Here is a 13,631-nt window from a genome sequence, read left to right on the forward strand (position 1 = left end):
TAACACTGATAAGAACTTGTTCACAAGAATCCCCTTTATCTCTAAAACCCCCGTTTTCCCCTTCCCCTCCCACCCCCTCCCCTATGACCCAATACCCCAAACACACTTCTATACTTAGCGATGAATAGGCTTTCATCGTTGATGGTCACCCTGATGCAGAGGTCCCCCCTCCGTCTGGAAACATTCATGTTGCAAAACATAACAGTATAGTAAATTCAAGTTATAACAGTTTACTCCCCACTCCATTAACGTCCCATTCTTCTGATAATGGTATTCCTGCCTTATTTCCAGCTTCACCTGGCACGTGCTATCCGGCCTTCATGGTGGACCGTTCAAGTTCTCAGGCTGTTGATTTATAAATTCCAGCGCTGCTTTCTCTGACTCAAACTTTGACCATTTGCCTCCAATTTGAATCTTTAAAGTTGCAGGATATGCCAGTGTAAAGCGAATTTGTTTTTCCACCAATTTGGAGCACACTGGGTGAAAGCGCTTACGCTTTTCTTGGATGCTTGCCGGATAATCCGGAAAAATCAGGACTGGAGCTCCATCATAGCGCAAAGTGTCTCTTTTGGTTCGGAAGCCTTGCATAATTTCCTCTTTATGGATGTAGTTATGAATTTTCACAATAACTGCACGTGGTCTTGATTGTTCCGGTTGCAGTCTGCCTAAGCGATGTGCTCTCTCGATACAAAAGGCCCCACGACTGTCTGAGAGCGCGAATTCTAGCTGCAGCCATGTTTCTAGCCGAGGCCCCAGGTTCTTTTCAGGGGTAGACTCGGGAATACCGATGATCCGGATGTTTGACCGACAGGTTCTGCTTTCAAAATCTTCTAGCTTGGCGTTTTGAGCTCGAACTTTCTCTTCAAGTTCCTTAATCACCGGTAGGTGTTTGTTCCAGGAATCTTCCACCTCAGATACACGGTGTTCTAGCTCAGTCGTACGCTTCGTGTTGTCAGCCATACTCGCCTCCAATTTCTCCAGCTGTCCCGCCAGCGATTCAAATCTAGCATTCTGAGCTGCCCCGACCGCTGCTGTCAGCTGCGCTAGTTGTTTGTCAGAAAACTCCGGTTCCGACTCGATCTTAGCGTCCGCCATCTTGTATTCAGCCGCGGGTAGCTGTTGTTTGTTTTTATCGCTTTTAGCGCTTCTTTTCGCGGATCCGACGGGCATTGGGACAAGTAGGCTTCCATGCACATTAGTAAGGCACTCTCACCTTTCCAAATAGTCGCTGCGGGAGATTTCGATCAGTTTAAAGTACGATAAACGGAGTGGGAACCTCGGAGCACAGCCTAGCCCCTGCTGCTGCTCTCAGTGCATCACGTGACTCCATTATTAGAATTTATTTACAGCCTTTTTGGAGGAATTTACTCAAGGTGGTGTACAGTAGGAATAAAACGTAAGCAGTAGATGATTATAGCAGTAAAATATTCAAATAACAAGACAAAGTGTAGCATAGTGTACTACTTATGTCAATACATAATAAAACATTTTAATAGACAGTGTAGGTATAAGCAAAGATGGAACATATAGATAAGCAAGTAAGAGGAGTCAACATTTTTCCATTTAATCTGAGTGTCCAGTTATTCCTTTTATTATTATTATTATTATTTTTTTTTCTCACGAGGTGACCCCAAACTGTCGGGTGGCACTACGCAATGATAGCTACACATTACACAAGATCCTGCCCAATAAGGTGGACCCTCTGGTGTCCCTCATGATGGTGGAGAAGGTCCCTGACTCCACCTATGAAATGATTGGAGGCCTTGACAAACAGATTAAAGAGATCAAGGAGGTGATCGAGCTGCCAGTGAAACATCCAGAGCTGTTTGAGGCACTGGGAATCGCCCAGCCTAAGGTATGTAGCATGGTGATCAGACTGTTACAGATCAGCTCCTGTTTAATCGTGTGCACCAAGCAATGCACTTTGTAGCTACTCTTTGTGTCTATGGGTCATTAAATAAGCCTGAGGTAGCACTAGAATTGCTGCTTCCAGTCCTCTTCCATTGATCACTTATTTCTTCACACACTGTTGAATAGAGAATCTGCCTTGAATACTAACGCTTGTCCCTGACCTGACTGATTCTTTCAGGGTGTTCTGCTTTACGGACCACCTGGGACAGGGAAAACTCTGCTAGCCCGGGCTGTGGCTCATCACACAGATTGCACTTTCATTCGAGTCTCAGGGTCTGAGCTGGTCCAGAAGTTCATCGGAGAGGGTAAGTGTGAAATATCTGCAGTCAGTCGTCGTAGCTGGGGCAGCCTAGATCCTCAGCGCTGAGCCGTTGTCGGTGTGTAACTGAGGTGTCCCAGTCACTGGAGTGTAGGTGTCTGCATATATAAAGCAAAGGAAACAGTGGATCCAAAAAAGTCCTCTCACAAGTGGTGTCTCCTTAAACAAGGTCTTTATTTCAAATCAATAAAACAACGACAAGGGTCGTTGTTTTATTGATTTGAAATAAAGACCTTGTTTAAGGAGACACCACTTGTGGGGTCGTCGTTTTATTGATTTGAAATAAAGACCTTGTTTAAGGAGACACCACTTGTGGGGTCGTCGTTTTATTGATTTGAAATAAAGACCTTGTTTAAGGAGACACCACTTGTGGGGTCGTTGTTTTATTGATTTGAAATAAAGACCTTGTTTAAGGAGACACCACTTGTGGGGTCGTTGTTTTATTGATTTGAAATAAAGACCTTGTTTAAGGAGACACCACTTGTGGGGTCGTTGTTTTATTGATTTGAAATAAAGACCTTGTTTAAGGAGACACCACTTGTGTGGGTCGTTGTTTTGTTGATTTGAAATAAAGACCTTGTTTAAGGAGAGACTACTTGTGGGGTCGTTGTTTTATTGATTTGAAATAAAGACCTTGTTTAAGGAGACACCACTTGTGAGAGGACTTTTTTGGATCCACTTTTTCCTTTGCTTTGCGTGTTTCCTGTGGAGAGAACACCTTCTGTGTGTGTTGGCTCGTCTGCATATATAAAACATACATTTGTTCTTGGCATTGCTCAAGTGGTTATGTCTGTCCTGTTCCTGAGTCTTATATCTGACCGGTGATGATATATGACATGTTTACTGAATGCTTGATCTCCAATACCCCTGCTCTGTGTTCTAGGTGCGCGCATGGTTCGGGAGCTGTTTGTCATGGCTCGAGAGCATGCGCCTTCCATCATCTTTATGGATGAAATAGACTCCATTGGCTCTTCACGTCTGGAGGGTGGCTCTGGTGGGGACAGTGAAGTCCAGCGCACAATGTTGGAGCTTCTTAACCAGCTGGATGGGTTTGAAGCCACCAAGAACATAAAGGTGAGCAGCAAGAGGGTTATGTCATGCCTTGGACTGCCTGTATTAATAGCCCTGCAGAGTTTTATACATAATAACGTATGTGCTTATATAAAGCATTTAAAGTAAAGTGCTTTACAAACAGGGGCTACAAAGTTGTGTAGCCTGGTTGCTGGGATTTAAGATTTAAACCTTTGGATATACAGATGTTGTAGGAGGGGATTTGTGTGTGGTTTTTTTTTTGTTTGTTTGTTTTTCTTTTTAAACGGTTTCATTAGGTTACTATAAGGTCCTTTTACTGAGCTGTGGTAAAAAGTGGCTTTAGTGCGCCCTTGCACGGGATTTTCCTGCACTGTAAAAGCCATTTTTACCATGGCTGTAAAATGGCTGATTTTTTTTAAATTTTAATAACTGTGCACGGTATTCTTGCGCTAGCCAGATAAGTGTGCAGTAATGTAAACACGCTGTTTAGCACAGGAACGCCCAGTCTCCGCCCCATGACACACCCTCTCAAATTTTTTTGTGTGCGCACATTTAGCAGTTACCACAGGATGGCCGAGCGCGTCCAGCAATACACCACTTTAAGCTGCGTTAGGCAGGCGTTGGCAGCACCTAATGCAGCTTAGTAAAGGGGTCCCTGTATCATGAGCTTCTGGTTTATAAGCTTTTGCTTTTTGGATTGAACTTGTCTATGTACGGGTGTTTGGGCTGTCAGTTGGAGGCTTTTCTTTAAACCAGTGTTAAAACTGTTCTCTTAGGCTGGTGTCATGGTCATTGCAGTTGTCTGGATCTTGCCACATCTGAGTAAGTGGAACCAGTCTTTCATGCTCATAGCATGATGGCTGAAACGTCAGTTCAATTTACTGAGCTATGGTAAGACCTGGATAACTGCAACAACCAATGTTAAAAACTGTCCTGAAATTTTTTTTTTGGTTCCTGCTTGCTCCTGATGTTCTATTTGGGAGCACATTGATGTGATCAGAAATTATTGTTCCTTCAAGGATGCAATGAGAAATGTAATTTTCCTGCTGAATGCTGTTTTATTTTTAAAATAGTCCAGAATGAACCCAGCCACAAGAAACAAGATAGTGAAATGGAGTTTTCTATTAAAATTGAGAGAGAATTAGAGGAACTGTTGAAGTAAAGAGCAAGCAGCATAGAAAAGTGAGGCATATAAAAGCATTAATACATTTGATATATCACAGAAATAGTGTAGTAGAAGGTATACCTCACACTGTTGCAGACCAATTGTCCTGTTAGGGACCCTTTTACTAAGGCATGTAGGTGCCTACGTGCGTCCAATGTGCATCAATTTGGAGTTTCTGCCCAGCTATTGCGTGGCCTGTGTGGTAATTTCATTTTTGATGTGCATCCGCTATGCGTGCCAGATAATATATTTTATTTTCTGGCACGCAGCGAAAATTGGGTGATAACTCCAACTTGACACACGTAGGCAATTACTGCATGGTTAACGCAAGAGACCTTACTGCTAGGTCAATGGCTGGTGGTAAGGTGTCAGACCCAAAATGGACTCACGCCAATTTTTATTTTGTTGCACATCCATTTTTGGCAAAAATTTAAAAAAGGCCTTTTTTACAGGCGTGCTGAAGAATGGATCTGTGTGCGCCCAAAACACATGCCTACACTAGCCCATTTTTCAGCACACCTTAGTAAAAGGACCTCTTAATATTTGCAGACTTCTGCCTCAACCACAAGAATCCACTTTTTGGTGATAGTGGTGTCTTGTCCACAAGAGGTATGAACTGTTTTTATTAGGTTACACTTTGTGTTTCTCAAAGCTGATTTAGCCCTTGTTCCTACTTGCTTTTCTCCTGTCTCGAAGCTTGCTGTTGTAGCTTGGTTACAATCGAAGTACAACATACAATGTCATAGAAAAACACAGAATATAACAGGTGGGGCCCATTGATCTCTGCAATGTTTTAGATGCCCAGTTGATCTGTGCTTTACCTTTATTCTTCACAATAAGGAATCATCTCTGCTTATGCCAGGCTTTTTTGAATTCCATTACTATTTTTGCCTCCACCACTTTGTCCACATGTCCATCGCCCTTTCCATGTAAAAGTATTTCCTAATATATTTTTCTGCATCCTACTGCCAGGAGACTCCTGTTATAACTTTGTGTTCTGGAATTTCCTTTCCTTTCCACTGGAAGATGTGCACTATTCGTAGTCTGAGGCATTTGAATCTCAGTAGTAAAATGACTGTTATGGCTGTAGTGCCTTAATCCTAAGACAAACGTTTGGAGCCTTAAAGCCTAAACCATCAGTCTTCAACTTCAAAGAGCCTGTTTTGAAAAGGTTCCCTTAGATTCAAAACTATAAAAAAAAGAAAAGGTCCCACTTTATTTCTCAGAAGTTCTGAGAGAAGAGGACATTCCTCTGGTAAGTGAACACTATTTTGCTTTTTGCTTTGGGAACTTAAAGATTGGAGTTTAAAGAAGTAATTGTAGGTTAGTGATAGGCAGAATAAAAATATAAAAAATCAAATTTTATCAGTAGCGGTGATAACGGACAGCCCTGCCGTGTCCCACGGCCTATTTCAAATTCCAAAGTCCTGATCCTAATGACCGCAATCATTGCTCTAGGCGATTAATATAATGCCCTGATTGCCTGTAGGTACCAGCCTTGTATCCCTATCCACCGCAGCGTTTCAAACATAAATGGCCGGAGTACCCTATCAAAAGCAAGCTCTGCGTCTAAGCAAACTATCATCCCTCTACGACCCTCACCCAAATTTTGTACTATAGCTGCTATCAGCTTATGTACATTGAGCACTGACTGACGTCCTCTCACGAAACCTACCTGATTCTCATGGATTATCTGGGGCAACATTCTATCCATGAGCACACGGGACAATATCTTGATATCAACATATATCAAAGATATTGGCCGATATGAGCCTGGCTGCAACAGGTCCCTCCCTTCTTTAGGTATTAAGCTAATCAATGCCATGTTTGCCTGCGGGGGAAGGGCCCCTTTCTCTACCACTACGTTATAAAATTCCCACAATGTACTCAGCAGCTGAGTGCCCAGAATTTTGTAAAACTCTCCCGAATACCCGTCAGGCTCCGGCGCCAAGTACATTTTTAATGCCTTTATCTCTCCCTGGATTTCTTTCACAGTTAGCGGTGCATTCAGCCTCTCTACTGCCTCTTCTGGAAGTTTTGGCATACCCGACTTCCTCAGGTATTCTTGTACGTATATTCTTATCTCCACCTTTCCCTTGATACAATGCTTCAAAATGACCCCTAAATGCTTCCGCGATCTCCTCCATCTTTGTAACTACCCCCCCCCCACTGCGTTTTTGTTTTGAGTGCTGCAGTAAAATGTGGCCTACGAGCACCTTTCACCATTCGCGCTAATTGCCCACCTACTTTATCCCCATGCTTATACAAACTGTATTACCTATAAATAAGCGAGCGAGTCATTCGTTCGTGTAGTAGTCCATTTAGTGCCACTCTAGCAGCCATGAGGGATTCATACATCTCTAATGTGGGGGTCCTTGTGTATTGCCTCTTCGCCTCTCTAAACTGGTGCTCTAAAGTTATTATCCCCTTAGCTATACAACAGTTGCATTTGCTCACATAAGCAATTATGTCCCCTCTCAGTACAGCCTTAGCCGCAGCCCAGAAAAGGACCGGGTCCTCTGCATGCTGCTAGTTAAATGTGTTACATTCCTCCCACTTAGTATGCAAGTACTTTTGGAATTCCAAACAGGAGAACAAGTATGTTGGAAAGCGCCAACACGTAGGTTTCTTAAAATATGGTTGCGCCTTCATATCTATCCAGATCAACGCATGATCCGAAATCTCCTCTAGTCCTATTGCAGCAGCCAAAACCTGGTGGAATAACTCTTGTGACACCAATATATAATCTATTCTTGATTGCATGCGATGCACCCTGGAAGTATGGATATAGTCTTTCTCATCTAAATGTAGTGGGTCTACAAGCCCAGCAGATCTACAAAAGCACTCTAATAGTGTTCCCCCAGATGAATCCCCTCCCTTCCTAGTCCCTGTTCGGTCCAAACCCCAGTCGTATACCTGATTCACTATTGGAAGCACCTCATATTGCTGGCATTTAGCCATTAAATGTGAATAAAAACTTTTACCCGCCCCTGTTGGTGTGTAAACTGCTACCAGAAGCCTTTTTCTTCCTTGCATATTGATTTTTGCTCCCACATATCTCCCCTCTCGATCTTTAAATAATGGTGTAGTGTGGCAGGCCATCACCTTGTGGATCAGAGTTGCCACCCCTCCTCTCCTACCCGTCGCTGGGGAGCAATACATTTCCCCCACCCATTGTCTTTTTAATTTTTCATGCTCCTGCGAGAGCCTTGTCTCCTGAATGCAAGCTATATGGACCCCATGACGCTTTAAGGTCTCTAATATCTTTGTCCACTTAATTGGTGACGTTATCCTGCAGACATTCCACGAAATCAGGCGCACTCCGCCCGCCAATCTAGCCAGGACTTCTGCTTGGATTAGGTAAATCATTCCTAATATAATCTCCCCAGGGACGCCCAGCCTCTCCCCCCCCCACCCCCCCCCGGAAATTCCTTCTCCTCAGCACAGCTTCCACAATCAATCATTCTCCTCCAGTTCTGTTGCACACAGTTCATCATTCTCTCACCTCCTGCTCTGCATACCTTTCCCAAGGCACAATAAACCTCATAACCCCCTCTCCCTTCCACAACCCTCCCCTTCCACATCCCCTGATCCCTGATTTCCAAAACCCATTCTACAACAGGTCTAGAGTCAATACTGTGCTAGTGACCCCTCTTTCCCCTGAAGCAGTCACAATCCCACCGGTCCCCCCCAACATTTAAACCACATAAACGATGCATTGCTGGGCTACTACCATACCTCCCCATTTTAAATAGCATCCTTCTATGCTGGCAGGTACAGGTTTCATTTGTCTGTGCTATCAGAGCAACCTTCTACCTTTTTACATTCTATTTCTTTCACAAATGCAGAGGCCTCTGCCACAGTTTCATAGGTCATCCAGCGTCCTTCATGTTTAATCTTTAGAATTGCAGGGTAGAGCCGCATAAATTGGACTTTGGACTCATACAGTCGCCTGCACAACGGAGTAAACTGCTTCCTATGGTCCTGTAACTGTGCAGAATAATCTTGAAAAATTCTGATCTGGTGCCTGTCAAACTTAGTTGTTTGTCTCTTCACCCGATAGCCCTGTAATATCTCCACTTTGTGGATATAATTGTGTACCTTCAAAATCACCGCTCTGGGTGTCTGACGGCCATCTTGTTTCCTTCCCACGCCTGTCCTTTTCCGGGCACAGACCGTATAAGTCTGCCCAGCACTATCCCCGCCTCCAAACCACCAGCCCCGCCTCCCACCACCGGCTCTGGCACAGACCGTATAAGTCTGCCCAGCACTATCCCCGCCTCCCATTACCGGCTCTGCCACCCAATCTCGGCTAAGCTCCTTAGGATCCATTCCTTCTGAACAGGATTCCTTTATGTTTATCCCATGCATGTTTGAATTCCGTTACCGTTTTCATACCACCTCCCGCGGGAGGGCATTCCAAGCATCCACTACTCTCTCCATGAAAAAATACTTCCTGACATTTTTCTTGAATCTGCCCCCATTCATTCTCATTTCATGTCCTCTCGTTCTACTGCCTTCGCATCTCCAGAAAAGGTTCATTTGCTGTAAGCCACTGTAGTATATGCAGAAAAAAATGCCTACTTATCCTTAATTCAGTTTGTCTTCCTCTCTTGTGGTTTCTGTTCTAGCAGTCACATATTTGCCTGAGCCGCAAGAGTCTCAGGTGATCTACTTGCAGAGGCAGCAGCTACAGGCGTTTTCTGTCTCCTATGAATTACACTCTGGTAGGAATTATTCTCGGGGGATATGTTTCTTCTCATATCATATGTGCCTCAGGTGTATATTGTGCAACTGCAGCGGTTGGCAGTTTATCTGGGGTTTCAGTCAGTTATGCAACAGGGCTTTATATACCTTCTCAGCAAGGTTCCGCGTTAGGAGTTACGGATCAAGAAAGGGATCTGGGTGTCGTTGTCGATGATACGCTGAAACCTTCTGCTCAGTGTGCTGCTGCGGCTAGGAAAGCGAATAGAATGTTGGGTGTTATTAGGAAGGGTATGGAGTCCAGGTGTGCGGATGTTATAATGCCGTTGTATCGCTCCATGGTGCGACCGCACCTGGAGTATTGTGTTCAGTACTGGTCTCCGTATCTCAAAAAAGATATAGTAGAATTGGAAAAGGTACAGCGAAGGGCGACGAAAATGATAGTGGGGATGGGACGACTTTCCTATGAAGAGAGGCTGAGAAGGCTAGGGCTTTTCAGCTTGGAGAAGAGACGGCTGAGGGGAGATATGATAGAAGTGTATAAAATAATGAATGGAATGGATCGGGTGGAAGTGAAGCGACTGTTCACGCTATCCAAAAATACTAGGACTAGAGGGCATGAGTTGAAGCTACAGTGTGGTAAATTTAAAACGAATCGGAAAAAAGTTTTCTTCACCCAACGTGTAATTAGACTCTGGAATTCGTTGCCGGAGAACGTGGTACGGGCGGTTAGCTTGACGGAGTTTAAAAAGGGGTTAGATAGATTCCTAAAGGACAAGTCCATAGACCGCTATTAAATGGACTTGGAAAAATTCCGCATTTTTAGGTATAACTTGTCTGGAATGTTTTTACGTTTGGGGAGCGTGCCAGGTGCCCTTGACCTGGATTGGCCACTGTCGGTGACAGGATGCTGGGCTAGATGGACCTTTGGTCTTTCCCAGTATGGCACTACTTATGTACTTATGTACTTATGAGATTTTGTTATATGACTGTTTATTTAGCTCTATGCTTGTTCTCACCTCTTTAGCTTCAGGTGATCAGGTAATTTCTCGATGATAGCCTTTACATACTTCGCTATCTGTTGGTAAGTCGGCAAGGCTCTACGATAACAGTAGGATTTTGTAGTTCAGGCTTTCTGTTTCCACTCTCTACAGCTGAGGTGGACCCATTCCACATTTTCGAGATGGCTATACCTTCTTTCAGCCGTCTTTATGGAGTCTCCCTGTCCCTCTCAGGGGGCAATCTACAGCGGCTCTTGGACTGTCAAGCCTTTTTGCTTTCTAATTTTTCATTTTTTATTTTCCAGGTAGTCTACCGCGCTTTCAATGTCACATGGTTTTCGTATGGTGACATTTGAATATTTCATGCTGTTATCTCGTGCAGGACAGTGTTTTTTTCATGTCCTTAGATCTGCTGAAAGCTTATCTACATATTCCTATCAGGATAGGTTTCCAAAAGTTTCCTGCGGTTTGTAGTTCTGGGACACCATTTTTCGGTTTCAGGCTCTGCCGTTGCATCTCGCAACGGTCCCTCCCACTGGCACCAAACAGTGGTGGTGGCAGTGACTCTCATGGAAGAGGGAATTCTACTTTCCAGTATCTAGATGTCCGACTATTCAGGGAAACTTCTTATAAAGAGAGTCGGCAGGTCTTAGAACGGGACAATATTTTTTTACAGTTCTTAGGTTGGCTACTAAAGGTGGTCCAGATTCAAATATTGCTTCTAGGTCGCGTTCTTTATGTTCAACATTATATTCATGTTACTGTCCATGACAGCGACTTTTGGAGTTTTTTTTTTTTTTTTCCTGGGCTATACCTTTCATGACATCTCTCTGATGTTCTCTCATATCCAGATATCCCTCTCGGATGGAATCCCTTCAGCTGAGGTGGTTTCTGTATTCTCAATAGTGCAGCACTGTGTTCTGGTGGTTGAGATTGAACATCCTCACTGCAGGTATGCCTGTAGAATATACATAGTGGACAGTTTTTATCGTTCCTTGTCAGTTTCTGTGGCTGGGGTGCATGTTGCTTAGGCAGACTACCCGGTTTTCAGTGGTCTCCTTTGGCAACTTGTCACTCCTTCAATGTCTTGGAAATCTGAATAATTTGTCTAGCTCTGGAGGAGTTTCTTTCTCAACTGGATAGCGAGGTGGTGAGAGTCTGTCGGACAATTCCTTGCAGTGGCCTATGTCTTTTCTCAAAGAAGAATGAAGAATCTACTCTTCACATGGCAGAAGGCGAGTCTTTTAGCATGGGTAGGTTTTTGCCTTACTGCCATTTTCAGCTTTCCATGTGGTCAGAGTAAAAAAAAAAAAAAGATTAATTTAGTGCATTTTTCTCTTTTATTTCACCCTAGTTCCAGGGGAATGGACTCTCACCTTCTGAGTATTGTCAGCTGATAGTACCTTCATGGGACGCTTCAGTTCTAGAACCTTTTGCTTTCTCTCTGTCCTCACAGGTTCCTCGCTTAGTCTCTCGCTGAAAAGTCTTGTCAGCAGCGGGGTAGATGCCCTCTTGCAGCAGTAGTCTTCTCTGTCTCTTTCCTACATCTTTTCTTTGGAGTCGTCTTTTACAGGACATCGAGACGCATGGGGGGCCGGTAGATCTGGCAGCTCCATATTGGTCCTAAGGTCCGTGATATGCGGATCTTCAGCGTCTTTCTTGGCGTTTTCTCTACATCTTCCGGTTAGCAAGGTCCTGCTATTCCAAAGTCCCATCTTTCTCCAGACCAGGTTTCTTTTTTGCCTTATCGTTGGGCTCTGCTACGGCCTTGATGAGCTGACAGGATTTGCTGCTTCAGTAATTGTTACTATGCTGTGGTTGCATCATCAGACCATGACTCTCTCTGTTGGATAGTGGATGTTCTCTCTCTCTTTTCTTTACCTGTAGGTTGCAGCTGTTTTTTCATCTGGTTTTCCATTAAGGTTTTTTTCTCTCTTAAGACACTGTTTTTTCATAGCCATTGATTCAGCTAGGAGAGTCTCGGGACTGCAAGTTAAAAAAATTTTTTTTTTCCAAGGACCAAGTAGTTCTACGTTTCGAGTACTTCTACTTCTCGTTCCTTCTTTTCTGTCTACCGGAGTTTCATGTTTTTTCATCTTTCTCAGTCAGTTTTTTCTTTCTGTTCTGGGGTCTTCTTCGGGAGTACAAGATCATAGGAAATTCACTAATTTCGATATTAACAGAGATCTTACCAATTAAGGGAGCTGTTACACGGCATTTCACAGCTATTGAACTTTTTCGGCTCTGGGATTGCCTTTTTTGTCCTTCTAGCCGGTCGGCATAAGGGTTTGGTTGTTTCTAACTCTCTATATCTCGATACTTTAAGGAAATCTGAACTGCTAATTGTCTTCTCACCGGGAGTACAGTTACATTAAGGTCTAAAACACATTCCAACTTGATAAGCGGTTGTTCCTTGGCAGACTGATTTTTAGGGCCCTTGGAGTACTTTGGCACGCTAGATGGTCATGGTCGCCAGTAGGCGGTCTTTGCAACTCCAGTATTCCCAGCGGGTTTGGTAGGGTCCCTCCCGTAAGTTTACTGCTTTGGTACTTCCCATCAGTTCAATCCTGGTCCAGTCCAGAGGGACGCTAAGGAAGGAGAAATTAGATCTTACCTGCTAATTTGCTTTCCTTTAGTCCCTCCGGACCGGACCAGGCCCCTCCCATTTTCGTCACCTTTTCAACGGAATATTTAAAAAACAAACAAACAAACCAGATGCTAGTGTATATATAGAACTTTTAGTGGGCCATGCCACGTCTCTGGTCGGAGTTGCTGGTATGCTCGGTTGCTGGTATGTATATATGTATGTATATATATATGTATATATATATATATATTTATGTATATATGTAGAACTTTAAGAGAGACTTACCACTTCTCTGCTGAGAGTTACTGGTGAGTTCTAATTCATGTGAGCCATACCACTTCTGTGGTGAGAGTTGCTGGTGAGCTTTACTACAAGAGGGCTATACCACTCCTCTGGGGTGCTCAGTGGCTGGTATATATATATATAAAACTTTGTGGGCCATACTACTTCTCTGGTGGGAGTTGCTGGTGAGCTATAATACAAGTGAGCCATACCACTTCTCTGGTGACAGTTGCTGGTGAGCTCTAATACAAAAAGGGGCCATACCACTTCTCTGGTGACAGTTGCTGGTGAGCTCTAATACAAAAAGGGGCCATACCACTTCTCTGGTGACAGTTGCTGGTAGCTCTAATACAAAAGGGGCCATACCACTTCTCTGGTGAGAGTTGCTGGTGAGCTCTAATACTTGGCATTGCCAAGTGCTTTGTGGCTGCTAAGATTCCATACGGCACAGAAGGTCTTTCTTTTTCTCTTTCCTGCTTTGTTAGTCAAATACTGAGGCTAGGGTCACGTGACCAGGGCTCTTATTGGCTCTCTAGAGTCAGTTTTTTCTCAGTCTCCACCTGCTGGAAGGTGATAACAACCCATCAGTTCAATCCTGGTCCGGTCCAGAGGGACTAAAGGAAAGCAAAT

The 13,631-nt window shown here is 43.9% G+C and overlaps 1 protein-coding gene across 1 annotated transcript in view; it reads left to right on the top strand.

Annotated features, from left to right (window-relative positions):
• Positions 1-13,631, top strand: part of PSMC5 (proteasome 26S subunit, ATPase 5) — a 152,683-nt gene that overhangs the window by 68,988 nt on the left and 70,064 nt on the right. Inside the window, exons 6-8 of the mRNA XM_030220618.1 lie at positions 1,625-1,855; positions 2,090-2,216; positions 3,114-3,304. Of these exons, the coding sequence (XP_030076478.1) occupies positions 1,625-1,855; positions 2,090-2,216; positions 3,114-3,304 (549 nt within the window). The remainder of the gene's footprint in view (positions 1-1,624; positions 1,856-2,089; positions 2,217-3,113; positions 3,305-13,631) is intronic.

The sequence above is a fragment of the Microcaecilia unicolor genome, chromosome 12 (genome assembly GCF_901765095.1).
Source record: "Microcaecilia unicolor chromosome 12, aMicUni1.1, whole genome shotgun sequence".
Classification (NCBI taxonomy): Eukaryota; Metazoa; Chordata; class Amphibia; order Gymnophiona; family Siphonopidae; genus Microcaecilia; species Microcaecilia unicolor.